Source organism: Salmo salar, chromosome ssa12 (genome assembly GCF_905237065.1).
Source record: "Salmo salar chromosome ssa12, Ssal_v3.1, whole genome shotgun sequence".
Taxonomy (NCBI): domain Eukaryota; kingdom Metazoa; phylum Chordata; class Actinopteri; order Salmoniformes; family Salmonidae; genus Salmo; species Salmo salar.
The window spans coordinates 20,920,245-20,932,968 of record NC_059453.1 but is presented as its reverse complement, the minus strand read 5'-3'; the positions used below and the strand labels follow the sequence as shown (position 1 = coordinate 20,932,968).

Genomic DNA, 12,724 nt, shown 5'->3' with positions numbered 1-12,724 from the left:
CTACTGTTTCCACTGTTTTCCACCGTTTCTACCGTTTCAACCGTTTCCACTGTTTCTACTGTTTTCACTGTTTACACTGTTTTTACTGTTTTCACTGTTTACACTGTTTCTACTGTTTTCACTGTTTACACTGTTTCTACTGTTTTCACTGTTTACACTGTTTCAACTGTTTTCACTGTTTCCACTGTTTTCTACTTTTTCACTGTTTCTACTGTTTCCACTGTTTTCCACCGTTTCTACCGTTTCAACCGTTTCCACTGTTACTACTGTTTTCACTGTTTCCACTGTTTTTACTGTTTTCACTGTTTACACTGTTTTTACTGTTTTTCACTGTTTCCACTGTTTTCCACTGCTTTATCTGTTTCCACTGTTTCCACTGTTTCTGCTGTTGCTACCGTTTTCGACTGTTTCCACTGTTACTACTGTTTGTACTGTTTCCACTGTTACTACTGTTTCTACTGTTTCCACTGTTACTACTGTTTGTACTGTTTCCACTGTTACTACTGTTTGTACTGTTTCCACTGTTACTACTGTTTGTACTGTTTCCACTGTTACTACTGTTTGTACTGTTTCCACTGTTACTACTGTTTGTACTGTTTCCACTGTTACTACTGTTTGTACTGTTTCCACTGTTTCTACTGTTTGTACTGTTTCCACTGTTACTACTGTTTGTACTGTTTCCACTGTTACTACTGTTTGTACTGTTTCCACTGTTACTACTGTTTGTACTGTTTCCACTGTTACTACTGTTTGTACTGTTTCCACTGTTACTACTGTTTGTACTGTTTCCACTGTTACTACTGTTTGTACTGTTTCCACTGTTACTACTGTTTGTACTGTTTCCACTGTTACTACTGTTTGTACTGTTTCCACTGTTACTACTGTTTGTACTGTTTCCACTGTTACTACTGTTTGTACTGTTTCCACTGTTTCTACTGTTTGTACTGTTTCCACTGTTACTACTGTTTGTACTGTTTCCACTGTTACTACTGTTTGTACTGTTTCCACTGTTACTACTGTTTGTACTGTTTCCACTGTTACTACTGTTTGTACTGTTTCCACTGTTACTACTGTTTGTACTGTTTCCACTGTTACTACTGTTTGTACTGTTTCCACTGTTACTACTGTTTGTACTGTTTCCACTGTTACTACTGTTTGTACTGTTTCCACTGTTACTACTGTTTGTACTGTTTCCACTGTTACTACTGTTTGTACTGTTTCCACTGTTACTACTGTTTGTACTGTTTCCACTGTTACTACTGTTTGTACTGTTTCCACTGTTACTACTGTTTGTACTGTTTCCACTGTTACTACTGTTTGTACTGTTTCCACTGTTACTACTGTTTGTACTGTTTCCACTGTTACTACTGTTTGTACTGTTTCCACTGTTACTACTGTTTGTACTGTTTCCACTGTTACTACTGTTTGTACTGTTTCCACTGTTACTACTGTTTGTACTGTTTCCACTGTTACTACTGTTTGTACTGTTTCCACTGTTACTACTGTTTGTACTGTTTCCACTGTTACTACTGTTTGTACTGTTTCCACTGTTACTACTGTTTGTACTGTTTCCACTGTTACTACTGTTTGTACTGTTTCCACTGTTACTACTGTTTGTACTGTTTCCACTGTTACTACTGTTTGTACTGTTTCCACTGTTACTACTGTTTGTACTGTTTCCACTGTTACTACTGTTTGTACTGTTTCCACTGTTACTACTGTTTGTACTGTTTCCACTGTTACTACTGTTTGTACTGTTTCCACTGTTACTACTGTTTGTACTGTTTCCACTGTTACTACTGTTTGTACTGTTTCCACTGTTTCTACTCCTTTTCTAATTCTCTCTCTTTCTCTTACTTTTCCTCTTCCCTCTCTCCTTAGTATCTTGTCGGCGGTTGGCTCCGAATTTGACCTGCGGACACTGAGAGCAGTCAGGGTTCTGCGACCACTTAAGTTGGTGTCAGGGATTCCCAGTAAGTATGGGGACCCCTATGGACATCACTCACTGTATCTTCCACTCTGTCTCGCTCTCTTTTCTCTGCTCTCTCTTGCTTTCTCTCTGTCCATCCAGTCCCACTCTCTCTGTCTCTCCCAATCCTCTCCTCTCTCCCTCGCTCTTCCTCTCCCTCTCCCCCCTCTCTCTTTCTATATTCTTCTCTGACCATCTGCACTGTGTCCTCCAGGCCTGCAGGTGGTACTCAAGTCCATCATGAAGGCTATGATCCCCCTGCTGCAGATCGGACTGCTTCTCTTTGTGGCCATTCTGATGTTTGCCATCATCGGCCTTGAGTTCTACATGGGAAAGTTCCACACCACCTGTTTCGACATCGCCACTGGTAACGTCCATAGGCCTTGTCTTTAATCAACTACTACCGACCACGCACCTACTCCTAGACCCTGAAGACTTGTCTTTAATCAACTACTAGCGACCACGCACCTACTCCTAGACCCTGAAGACTTGTCTTTAATCAACTACTAGCGACCACGCACCTACTCCTAGACCCTGAAGACTTGTCTTTAATCAACTTATAGTGACAAAGCACCTACTCCTAGACCCCGAAGCCATGTCTTTAATCAACTACCAGCGACCAAGCACCTACCCTTAGAGCCCCAAGTCATGTATTAAATTAACTCCTAGTGACCAAGCACCTACTCCTAGACCCTCAAGCCCTGTCTTAAATAAACTTCTAATGACCTAACACCTACCCTTAACCTGACCCCTAGACCAACAGGCCCAGTCCCAACTCAATCCCTAGACACTTCTCTAGACCCACAGGCCCAGTCCAAACTCAACCCCTACCCCTAGACACATCCCTAGACCCACAGGCCAAGTCCCAACTCAACCCCTACTCCTAGACCCACAGGGCCAGTCCCAACTCAACCCCTACCCCTAGACACATCCCTAGACCCACAGGCCAAGTCCCAACTCAACCCCTACCCCTAGACACTTCCCTAGACCCACAGGCCAAGTCCCAACTCAACCCCTACCCCTAGACACTTCTCTAGACCCACAGGCCCAGTCCCAACTCAACCCCTACCCCTAGACACATCCCTAGATCCACAGGCCAAGTCCCAACTCAACCCCTACCCCTAGACACTTCCCTAGACCCACAGGCCCAGTCCCAATTCAACCCCTAGACCCACAGGCCCAGTCCCAACTCAACCCCTAGACCCACAGGCCCAGTCCCAACTCAACCCCTACCCCTAGACACTTCCCTAGACCCACAGGGCCAGTCCCAACTCAACCCCTACCCCTAGACTCTTCCCTAGACCCAAAGGGCCCAGTCCCAACTCAACCCCTACCCCTAGACACTTCTCTAGACCCAAAGGGCCCAGTCCCAACTCAACCCCTACCCCTAGACACATCCCTAGACCCACAGGCCAAGTCCCAACTCAACCCCTACCCCTAGACACATCCCTAGACCCACAGGCCAAGTCCCAACTCAACCCCTACCCCTAGACTCTTCCCTAGACCCAAAGGGCCCAGTCCCAACTCAACCCCTACCCCTAGACACTTCCCTAGACCCAAAGGGCCCAGTCCCAACTCAACCCCTACCCCAGACAGTACAAGGAAGACATTGAGACACAGCCCATCTCGTATCCCTTCAATTATTTTACTGGACCACCACTTCCCTGTTTTCTTATGTTGATTTCAACTCTAATCAATCTCATCTCTCTCTCCCTCACTTTTTCCCCTACTCTCTTGCTCCCCTTCTTCTCTCTCCCCCTCCCCTCTATCCCCTCCCTCTCTTTCTCTCTCCTCTATAGATGAGATTTATGATGAGTTGCCATGCGGTACAGAATTACCGTCCAGATTGTGTCCTAATGGGACTACGTGTAAAGGCTATTGGCTGGGGCCCAACTATGGGATCACCCAATTCGACAACATTCTCTTTGCTGTCCTCACTGTATTCCAATGTATCACCATGGAGGGTTGGACCGACATGTTATACTATGTGAGTATACAGGGCTGTGTGTGGGGTGGAAGTGTGTGTGTGTGGGGAGATGGACTGTGTGTGTGTGCGTGTTTGGGGGGGTTGAAGTGTGTGTGTGTGTTCGCTGTCCTCCCTGTCCTTCCAGTACATCACCATGGAGGGCTGGGTCGACATGTTATGCTATGTGCTGTACGTGATTTCATTGTAAATACTAATCCTTGTAAAAAGATACAGCACAGGGAACACTATGGTCTGCTAATGTAATACCGATTTCCACACAGTGTAGAATTCATTGGCAACACATCTAGACACAATGTATAATTGACAGTCCACATCATATTCTATTCCATTCCTTCTGAATGTTTGGGGAAACACACGCTAGTGTTATGCAGGAAGTATAGAAATGGACAGGACTGGTATTTGTGGAATGGAACCACTTTCAGATGCACATTTAATACATTTTTCAGCTCTGTTTGTTTGATCTCATGTCTGTCTGTCTGTCTGTCTGTCTGTCTGTCTGTCTGTCTGTCTGTCTGTCTGTCTGTCTGTCTGTCTGTCTGTCTGTCTGTCTGTCTGTCTGTCTGTCTGTCTGTCTGTCTGTCTGTCTGTCTCTCCAGAGTAATGATGTCTGTCTGTCTGTCTCTCCAGAGTAATGATGTCTGTCTGTCTGTCTCTCCAGAGTAATGATGTAGAGGGAAGTGCCTGGAACTGGATGTACTACATCCCCCTCATCATCATCGGGTCCTTCTTCATGTTAAATCTGGTGCTGGGCGTCCTCTCAGGGTACGTAAATACACACACCTGTGTGTGTGTGTGTGTGTGTGTGTGTGTGTGTGTGTGTGTGTGTGTGTGTGTGTGTGTGTGTGTGTGTGTGTGTGTGTGTGTGTGTGTGTGTGTGTGTGTGTGTGTGCGTGTTTAACTGATCCATTCACAACTTTCCTTCCTCAATACTCCCTCCTCCACCCCTCTTTTAACACAGTCTCTCAGGTCCTAGATTGAGGGTTTTCTAGTTATCCTAAGAGTCTTTAAGAGTTATCCTAAGAGTCCACCAGTTTAAGCTGTAAGGCCAAAAATAATTCTGTATCAAATAATTGTATTATAGATTTTGTTGATATTTCAAGGGGTCTTACAATTTCAAATCAAATAGCTAAATGATCCTTGGTGTGACCTTCTTAAAACAATTCCATATAGCTTAGTAGAACCCACTACACAGCTTAGACAGGGCTTAGAATGTCTTTAAGAAGATTCTTTAAGAGTTATCCTGAGATTCTATAAGAGTTATCCTGAGATTCTCTAAGAGTTATCCCAATAGTCTTTAAGAATTATCCTGAGATTTTCTAAGAGTTATCCCAATAGTCTTTAAGAATTATCCTGAGAGTCTTTAAGAATTATCCTGAGATTCTTTAAGAGTTATCCTGAGATTCTCTAAGAGTTATCCTGAGATTCTCTAAGAGTTATCCTGAGATTCTCTAAGAGTTATCCCAATAGTCTTTAAGAATTATCCTGAGAGTCTTTAAGAATTATCCTGAGAGTCTTTAAGAATTATCCTGAGTCTTTAAGAATTATCCTGAGAGTCTTTAAGAATTATCCTGAGTCTTTAAGAATTATCCTGAGATTCTTTAAGAGTTATCCTAACTCTGTAACAGAGAAGTATTAAACCGTTATACAACATCTGTAACAGTGTTAAACACTTATCCTAACAAATATCCTAAGTGTATAGAATGGTCTTTAACACATATAAACACGACTTCACATTTCCTAGATTGACATTTTTCCAAGAGTGATCCTAAGTGTATTTTAACACTAATTCTAAATCTGTAACATCAACCCTATTCAGCTGAGCTCAGGGCGATGTTATTCAATTATTCCATTATGAGGAAGTTATTATCAGCCGTTTCTTCGAGAGGAGTCTGTGTGTTGGTTAACCTGCTAATCTGACAGGCATTTTCAACGATGCTCAACCCTCAATCCCCTCACACTGACTGAACTCTGCTAATCTGGGTTCGCCCCAAATCCACTGACGCACAGCGGACGGGAAGACACGCACACACAGTAGAGACACACACACATGTTTTTATTGCGCCCGTGCGCCAGGGAGTCTGGGAAGAGCGTGGTAATCCATGGATGTCGATTTATGGAACTCTTCAGAAAAGGGGAGTGCTATTCATTCACATGTGACTAGAGATTTAGACTCAGTATTTTACCTGCTGTGTGTGTGTGTGTGTGTGTGTGTGTGTGTGTGTGTGTGTGTGTGTGTGTGTGTGTGTGTGTGTGTGTGTGTGTGTGTGTGTGTGTGTGTGTGTGTGTGTGTGTGTGTGTGTGTGTGTGTGTGTGTGTGTGCGAGACCCCCTGTGTGTACTAGATATAGTGTGTTACCAGTAAGTGATTGTGTGTGTGTGACCCTAGTGTGTGTACTAGATATAGTGTGTTATCAGTAAGTGATTGTGTGTGACCCTAGTGTGTGGACTAGATATAGTGTGTTACCAGTAAGTGATTGTGTGTGTGTGTGTGACCCTAGTGTGTGTACTAGATATAGTGTGTTATCAGTAAGTGATTGTGTGTGTGTGACCCTAGTGTGTGTACTAGATATAGTGTGTTACCAGTAAGTGATTGTGTGTGACCCTAGTATGTGTACTAGATATAGTGTGTTACCAGTAAGTGATTGTGTGTGTGTGACCCTAGTGTGTGTAGTAGATATAGTGTGTTACCAGTAAGTGATTGTGTGTGTGTGACCCTAGTGTGTGTACTAGATATAGTGTGTTACCAGTAAGTGATTGTGACTGTGTGCACTACCCCTACAGAGAGTTTGCCAAAGAGAGAGAGCGGGTAGAGAACCGTGCAGAGTTCCTCAAATTGAGACGCCAGCAACAAATAGAGAGAGAGCTGAACGGATATCTAGAATGGATCTGTAAAGCAGGTAAGTACACACACACACACAATCACATACACACACTCACACTTCCTTTACACAAACACAAACTGTAACAATGTTCTTAAAGATATTGCTCTTTAACTCTATACAAACTGACAACCGACATCATGTGTTGTTGTTGACCATGTGTTATTGTGTTTCTACAGAGGAGGTCCTTCTGAATGAGGATGGTACCATTTTCACCGGTAAAGTTACTTCAGTCTACTTCAGTCAGAGAGAAGAAAGAAATGAGTCAAAGGCAGAAAGTGTATGAGAGAATCATGTTGGTTGAGAGAGAGACAGAAAGTGTATGAGAGAATCATGTTGGTTGAGAGAGAGAGACAGAAAGTGTATGAGAGAATCATGTTGGTTGAGAGAGAGAGACAGAAAGTGTATGAGAGAATCATGTTGGTTGAGAGAGAGAGACAGAAAGTGTATGAGAGAATCATGTTGGTTGAGAGAGAGAGAGAGACAGAAAGTGTATGAGAGAATCATGTTGGTTGAGAGAGAGAGACAGAAAGTGTATGAGAGAATCATGTTGGTTGAGAGAGAGAGAGACAGAAAGTGTATGAGAGAATCATGTTGGTTGAGAGAGAGAGACAGAAAGTGTATGAGAGAATCATGTTGGTTGAGAGAGAGAGACAGAAAGTGTATGAGAGAATCATGTTGGTTGAGAGAGAGAGACAGAAAGTGTATGAGAGAATCATGTTGGTTGAGAGAGAGACAGAAAGTGTATGAGAGAATCATGTTGGTTGAGAGAGAGAGACAGAAAGTGTATGAGAGAATCATGTTGGTTGAGAGAGAGACAGAAAGTGTATGAGAGAATCATGTTGGTTGAGAGAGAGAGAGACAGAAAGTGTATGAGAGAATCATGTTGGTTGAGAGAGAGAGACAGAAAGTGTATGAGAGAATCATGTTGGTTGAGAGAGAGAGACAGAAAGTGTATGAGAGAATCATGTTGGTTGAGAGAGAGAGAGACAGAAAGTGTATGAGAGAATCATGTTGGTTGAGAGAGAGACAGAAAGTGTATGAGAGAATCATGTTGGTTGAGAGAGAGACAGAAAGTGTATGAGAGAATCATGTTGGTTGAGAGAGAGACAGAAAGTGTATGAGAGAATCATGTTGGTTGAGAGAGAGACAGAAAGTGTATGAGAGAATCATGTTGGTTGAGAGAGAGAGAGACAGAAAGTGTATGAGAGAATCATGTTGGTTGGAGAGAGAGACAGAAAGTGTATGAGAGAATCATGTTGGTTGAGAGAGAGAACAATTTGAGAAAGAAGCTAGATTTCCCTCCAACTGGCGATAGATTTTCTACCCCCCCCCCCCCCGTGCTTTTTCCCTCCAGAGATGTGATTCCATCACATTGACAGACTCGGACAGGGAGAGGTTGAAAATGTCAGTGAAGACACTTGCCAGTTGATCCGCGCATGCTTTGAGTACACGTCCTGATAATCCGTCTGGCCCCGCGGCTTTGTGAATTTTGACCTGTTTAAAGGTCTTGCTCACATCGGTTACGGAGAGCGTGATCACACAGTCGTCCGGAATAGCTGGTGCTCTCATGCATGCTTCAGTGTTGCTTGCCTCGATGCGAGCATAAAAGGCTTTTAGCTAGTCTGGTAGGCTCGCGTCACTGGGCACCCCGCGGCTGTGTTACCCTTTGTAGTCCGTAATAGTTTTCAATCCCTGCCACATCCGACTAGTGTCAGAGCTGATGTAGTAGGATTCAATCTTAGTCCTGTATTGATGCTTTACCTGTTTGATGGTTCGTCTTAGGGCATAGTGGGATTTCTTATAAGCATCCGGATTGGTTTCCCACTCCTTGAAAGCGGCAGCTTTAGTCTTTAGCTAGGTGCGCAGTTGCCTGTAATCCATGGGTTCTGGTTGGGAAATGCAAGTACGGTCACTGTGGGGACGATGTCATCAATGCACTTATTGATGAAGCCGGTGACTGAGTCGATATATTCCTCAATGCCATTGGATGAATCCCGGAACATATTCCAGTCTGTGCTAGCAAAACAGTCCTGTAGCGTAGCATCCGCGTCATCTGACCACTTCCGTATTGAGCGAGTCATTGGTACTTCCTGCTTTAATTTTTCCTTGTAAGCAGGAATCGGGAGGATAGAATTATGGTCAGATTTGCAAAATGGAGGGCGAGGGAGAGTCTCTGTGTGTGGAGTAAAGGTGGTCTAGAGTTTTTTTCCCCCTCTGGTTGCACATGTGACATGCTGGTATAAATTATGTAAAACAGATTTAAGTTTTCCCTCATTAAAGTCACAGGCTACTAGAAGCGCCACTTCTGAATGAGAATTTTCTTGTTTGCTTATGGCCTTATGCAGCTCGTTGAGTACGGTCTTAGTGCCCGCATCGGTTTGTGGTGGTAAATAGATGGCTACGAATAATATAGATGAGAAATCTCTTGGTAGATACTGTGGTCTACAGCTTATCATGAGGTATTCTACCTCAGGCGAGCAATACCTTGAGACTTCTTTAATATTAGACATCGCGCACCAGCAGTTATTGGCAAATAGACACTAGTGTGTCTACACCCCCACCCCTCGTCTTACCAGACGTAACTGCTCTGTCCTGCCAAAACACGGAGAAGCCAGCCAGCTCTATATTGTCCTTGTCTTTGTTCAGCCAAGTCTCGGTGAAACATAAGATATTACCGTTTTTAATGTCCCGTTGGTAGGATAGTCTTTATCGTAGATCGTCCAGTTTGTTTTCCAATGATTGCACGTTGGCCAATAATACCGAGGGTAGTGATGGTTTACCTACTTGTCTGCGAATTCTTACAAGGCACCCAGCCCTCCTCCCCCTTTTTCTCCATCTTTTCTTCACGCTGATGATGGGGATTTGGGCCTTGTCTCGACAAAGCAGCGTCAGACTCATTAAATAAAAAATCTTTGTCCAGTTCGAGGTGAGTAATCGCTGTTCTGATGTCCGGAAGCTCTTTTTGGTCATAAGAGACGGTAGCAGCACCATTATGTACCAAATGAGTTACACACACACGAAAAACAAACAAAATAGTGCAGTTGGTTAGGAGCCCGTAAAACGGAGCAAGATTCTTTTTATTTGTCAAATGGCAGCCAAGCATCGATTATCATGTCACCAGAATAAGACCCTCAATATTAACTGGAAAGGAACATCAAGCTCATCATGTTGCACTTTCACCACAGAACGGCTCATAATAATAGCCGGAAAGGAGGAGATAGAATGGCATCAAACACCTGGAAACCATGGTAACCATGTGTTTGATGTATTTGTTACCATTCCACTGATTCCGCTCCAGTCATTAAAACAAGCCCGTTCTCCCTAATGAAGGTGCCACCAGCCTCCTGTGACTTTCACAACACTGTCTTTCATCTGGAGCCTAATAAACTGCGTGCTTTCCTGACGAGTCGTAGTGGGAGGACCACACAACATGTCATCGCGTGACTCCAACTTTACGATATGATGGTTATTATATCAATATTTGCGCATAAAAGGGTTTCCACTGCCATTTCTCGCATAATTCATTTTACTGGCACAAAAAGATCCTACCTTGTCTTGCGTATTTTGTTTTGTCGACGTTTGGAAAGTTTGGCGAAGAATGTTCAGTTTCCATCAGGCCTGTCATGATGGAAATCCGAGATGTACTTTAGTCACATAAAAAGGGTGGATGGAAACCTTGTTTGTGATACCGAGAGAGAGAATGAATGTGTGTGTCTAAGAGAGAGAGAGAAAGAGAGAGAATGTTCCAATCTCTCTATCTTTCTATATCCTCCAGGTACCGTCAAGACCAAGAACAAGAAAGAGCTGCTGAATCCAGAGGAGGGGGAAGACGGTGGAGCTAATGGTTTTTATTACACAATTATTTATAATATCATAATCATTTAATGAAGAAGCATTACAGTGTAAAACAGGGATCTTCAACCTTTTCTTGCTCAGGCGCCTCCTCCCAGGCAAACGGCGACCCAGGGACCCCCATCATACGTTAGCAAAAATAAATATATCATGTCTTTTCTTATCAGGTGAATGATTATGGCAAGGAGAACTAATCAACATTTTAATATGAACAGATTTGGTAGATCTTTTCATTATTTTGACCTCCCCACATTATAATTGGAGGAAGTGTAAACTATAACATAGCTAGAAAGGTAACTCCAAACACGTTTTCACTAAAAGCAGCTGTTTCGCTGGTTAAACAAAAGTTAGCAAAGTGTTGGCAAAAATGTATGTTCAAGTCAAAAAAGCTTTTACCATCAGTCAGTGGCACTTGACTGTTTGCGGGTGCTTTTTCAAAGTCTTTGTCAGAGACTTCAGTGAGTGTAACTTGCTCAATATTAGGAGTAGAGTAATACATTTCACATCATTAGAAAGAAGATATTCTAATATTTTCCTACTGTAGGTATTCAATTGAAAATGCGTTTATTCTGTTGTTGCTCCTACTGTAGGTATGTAAATCAAAATGTTTTTATTCTGTTGTTGCTAGCAATATTCATAAAAACATTGAAATAATAAACATGTTAAATCAAGGTGGCCCAGCTCAAGATATTTTAGTAACTAGTTCCATACCGTTTTTGAGTTCACTCAACTTTTTGTAGAAGTGTAAACTTGACATTAAAGTGGCCAAAAATCCACTAGACAAGTTGGCAAAAATGTTGTTCCAACAAAAGTTAGGCTGAAGTTCAATTAACTTAAAATGATTTATTAATGGCAGCGATGCAGAATTATTTGATACACTACATATTTCATGTATATAAAAAAACACAAGAATTAACAAACAACAAAATACACATTTAAAATAAATATAAAGTGATACATACAGTATGACAAACAAAATCAAAAGTAAAAATACTTAGCATAGAAATAGCACAGATAGAACGGATCTACCGCTTATCAAACGCTGCTTTCAAGGTGAATGACAGATCTATAACTCTTCATCATCTTCTAGGAGACCCGTTTGGCCGAGGTAGTCTACAGGATGGGTCCAACTACAATAGGAACGAGCGGCGGATCCGGTTCTTCATCCGTAAGATGGTGAAGACTCAGGCCTTCTACTGGACCGTACTGAGTCTGGTGGGCCTCAACACCATGTGTGTGGCAGTGGTACACTATGAACAGCCTGACATCCTCTCCGACTTTCTCTGTGAGTAGATGTACATGCACACACACATGAAAACACGCACATGCAAACACACCCACACACTCTCCATGATCACACACACACCTCACCTCACCTCACTACGACCAGGCCTGAGATGCTGTCCGCCGTTCTCTGTGAGTCTCACACACACTTCCTGAACTGAAGTGATTATGCATGGCTAGTGTCCAGTCTAATTTCCATAAGATGTCTAGCTGATGAAGTCTATTAATCATGTAGAGTTATCATCACAGCAGTCTGCCATCATAGACTAGCTAGTGTCATTATTGATCTCCAGTCATCTAACCTGATTCTCTATCTCTTCCCTTCCTCCTTCTCTACCCACTTTCTCTTTCTCTCCATCTAAATCCCCCCTTCTCTCCTCATGCCTCTCTCTCTCTCTCTCTCTCTCTCTCTCTCTCTCTCTCTCTCTCTCTCTCTCCAGTCTATGCAGAGTTTATATTCCTGGGTCTGTTCATGTCAGAGATGTGTATTAAGATGTATGGCTTGGGGACTAGGCCCTACTTCAACTCCTCCTTCAACTGCTTTGACTGTGTTGTGAGTAGAGCTGTTACTCCTGCTACTACTATATTACTACTATATTACTACTGTAACACTACTATATTACTACTTTTCTACTACTATACTACTACTATACCACCAGTATACTACTACTATTTTACTACTATACTACTACTATACCACCAGTATACTACTAATATATTACTACTATACTACTACAATACCACCAGTATA

The 12,724-nt window shown here is 42.7% G+C and overlaps 1 protein-coding gene across 1 annotated transcript in view; it reads left to right on the top strand.

The window, feature by feature from the left end:
• LOC106592565 (voltage-dependent P/Q-type calcium channel subunit alpha-1A) overlaps positions 1-12,724 on the top strand; it is a 284,893-nt gene that overhangs the window by 189,091 nt on the left and 83,078 nt on the right. Inside the window, exons 6-14 of the mRNA XM_045692074.1 lie at positions 1,882-1,973; positions 2,184-2,336; positions 3,769-3,956; positions 4,615-4,718; positions 6,737-6,852; positions 7,014-7,052; positions 10,613-10,681; positions 11,780-11,974; positions 12,414-12,526. Coding sequence (XP_045548030.1) covers positions 1,882-1,973; positions 2,184-2,336; positions 3,769-3,956; positions 4,615-4,718; positions 6,737-6,852; positions 7,014-7,052; positions 10,613-10,681; positions 11,780-11,974; positions 12,414-12,526 — 1,069 coding nt within the window. The remainder of the gene's footprint in view (positions 1-1,881; positions 1,974-2,183; positions 2,337-3,768; positions 3,957-4,614; positions 4,719-6,736; positions 6,853-7,013; positions 7,053-10,612; positions 10,682-11,779; positions 11,975-12,413; positions 12,527-12,724) is intronic.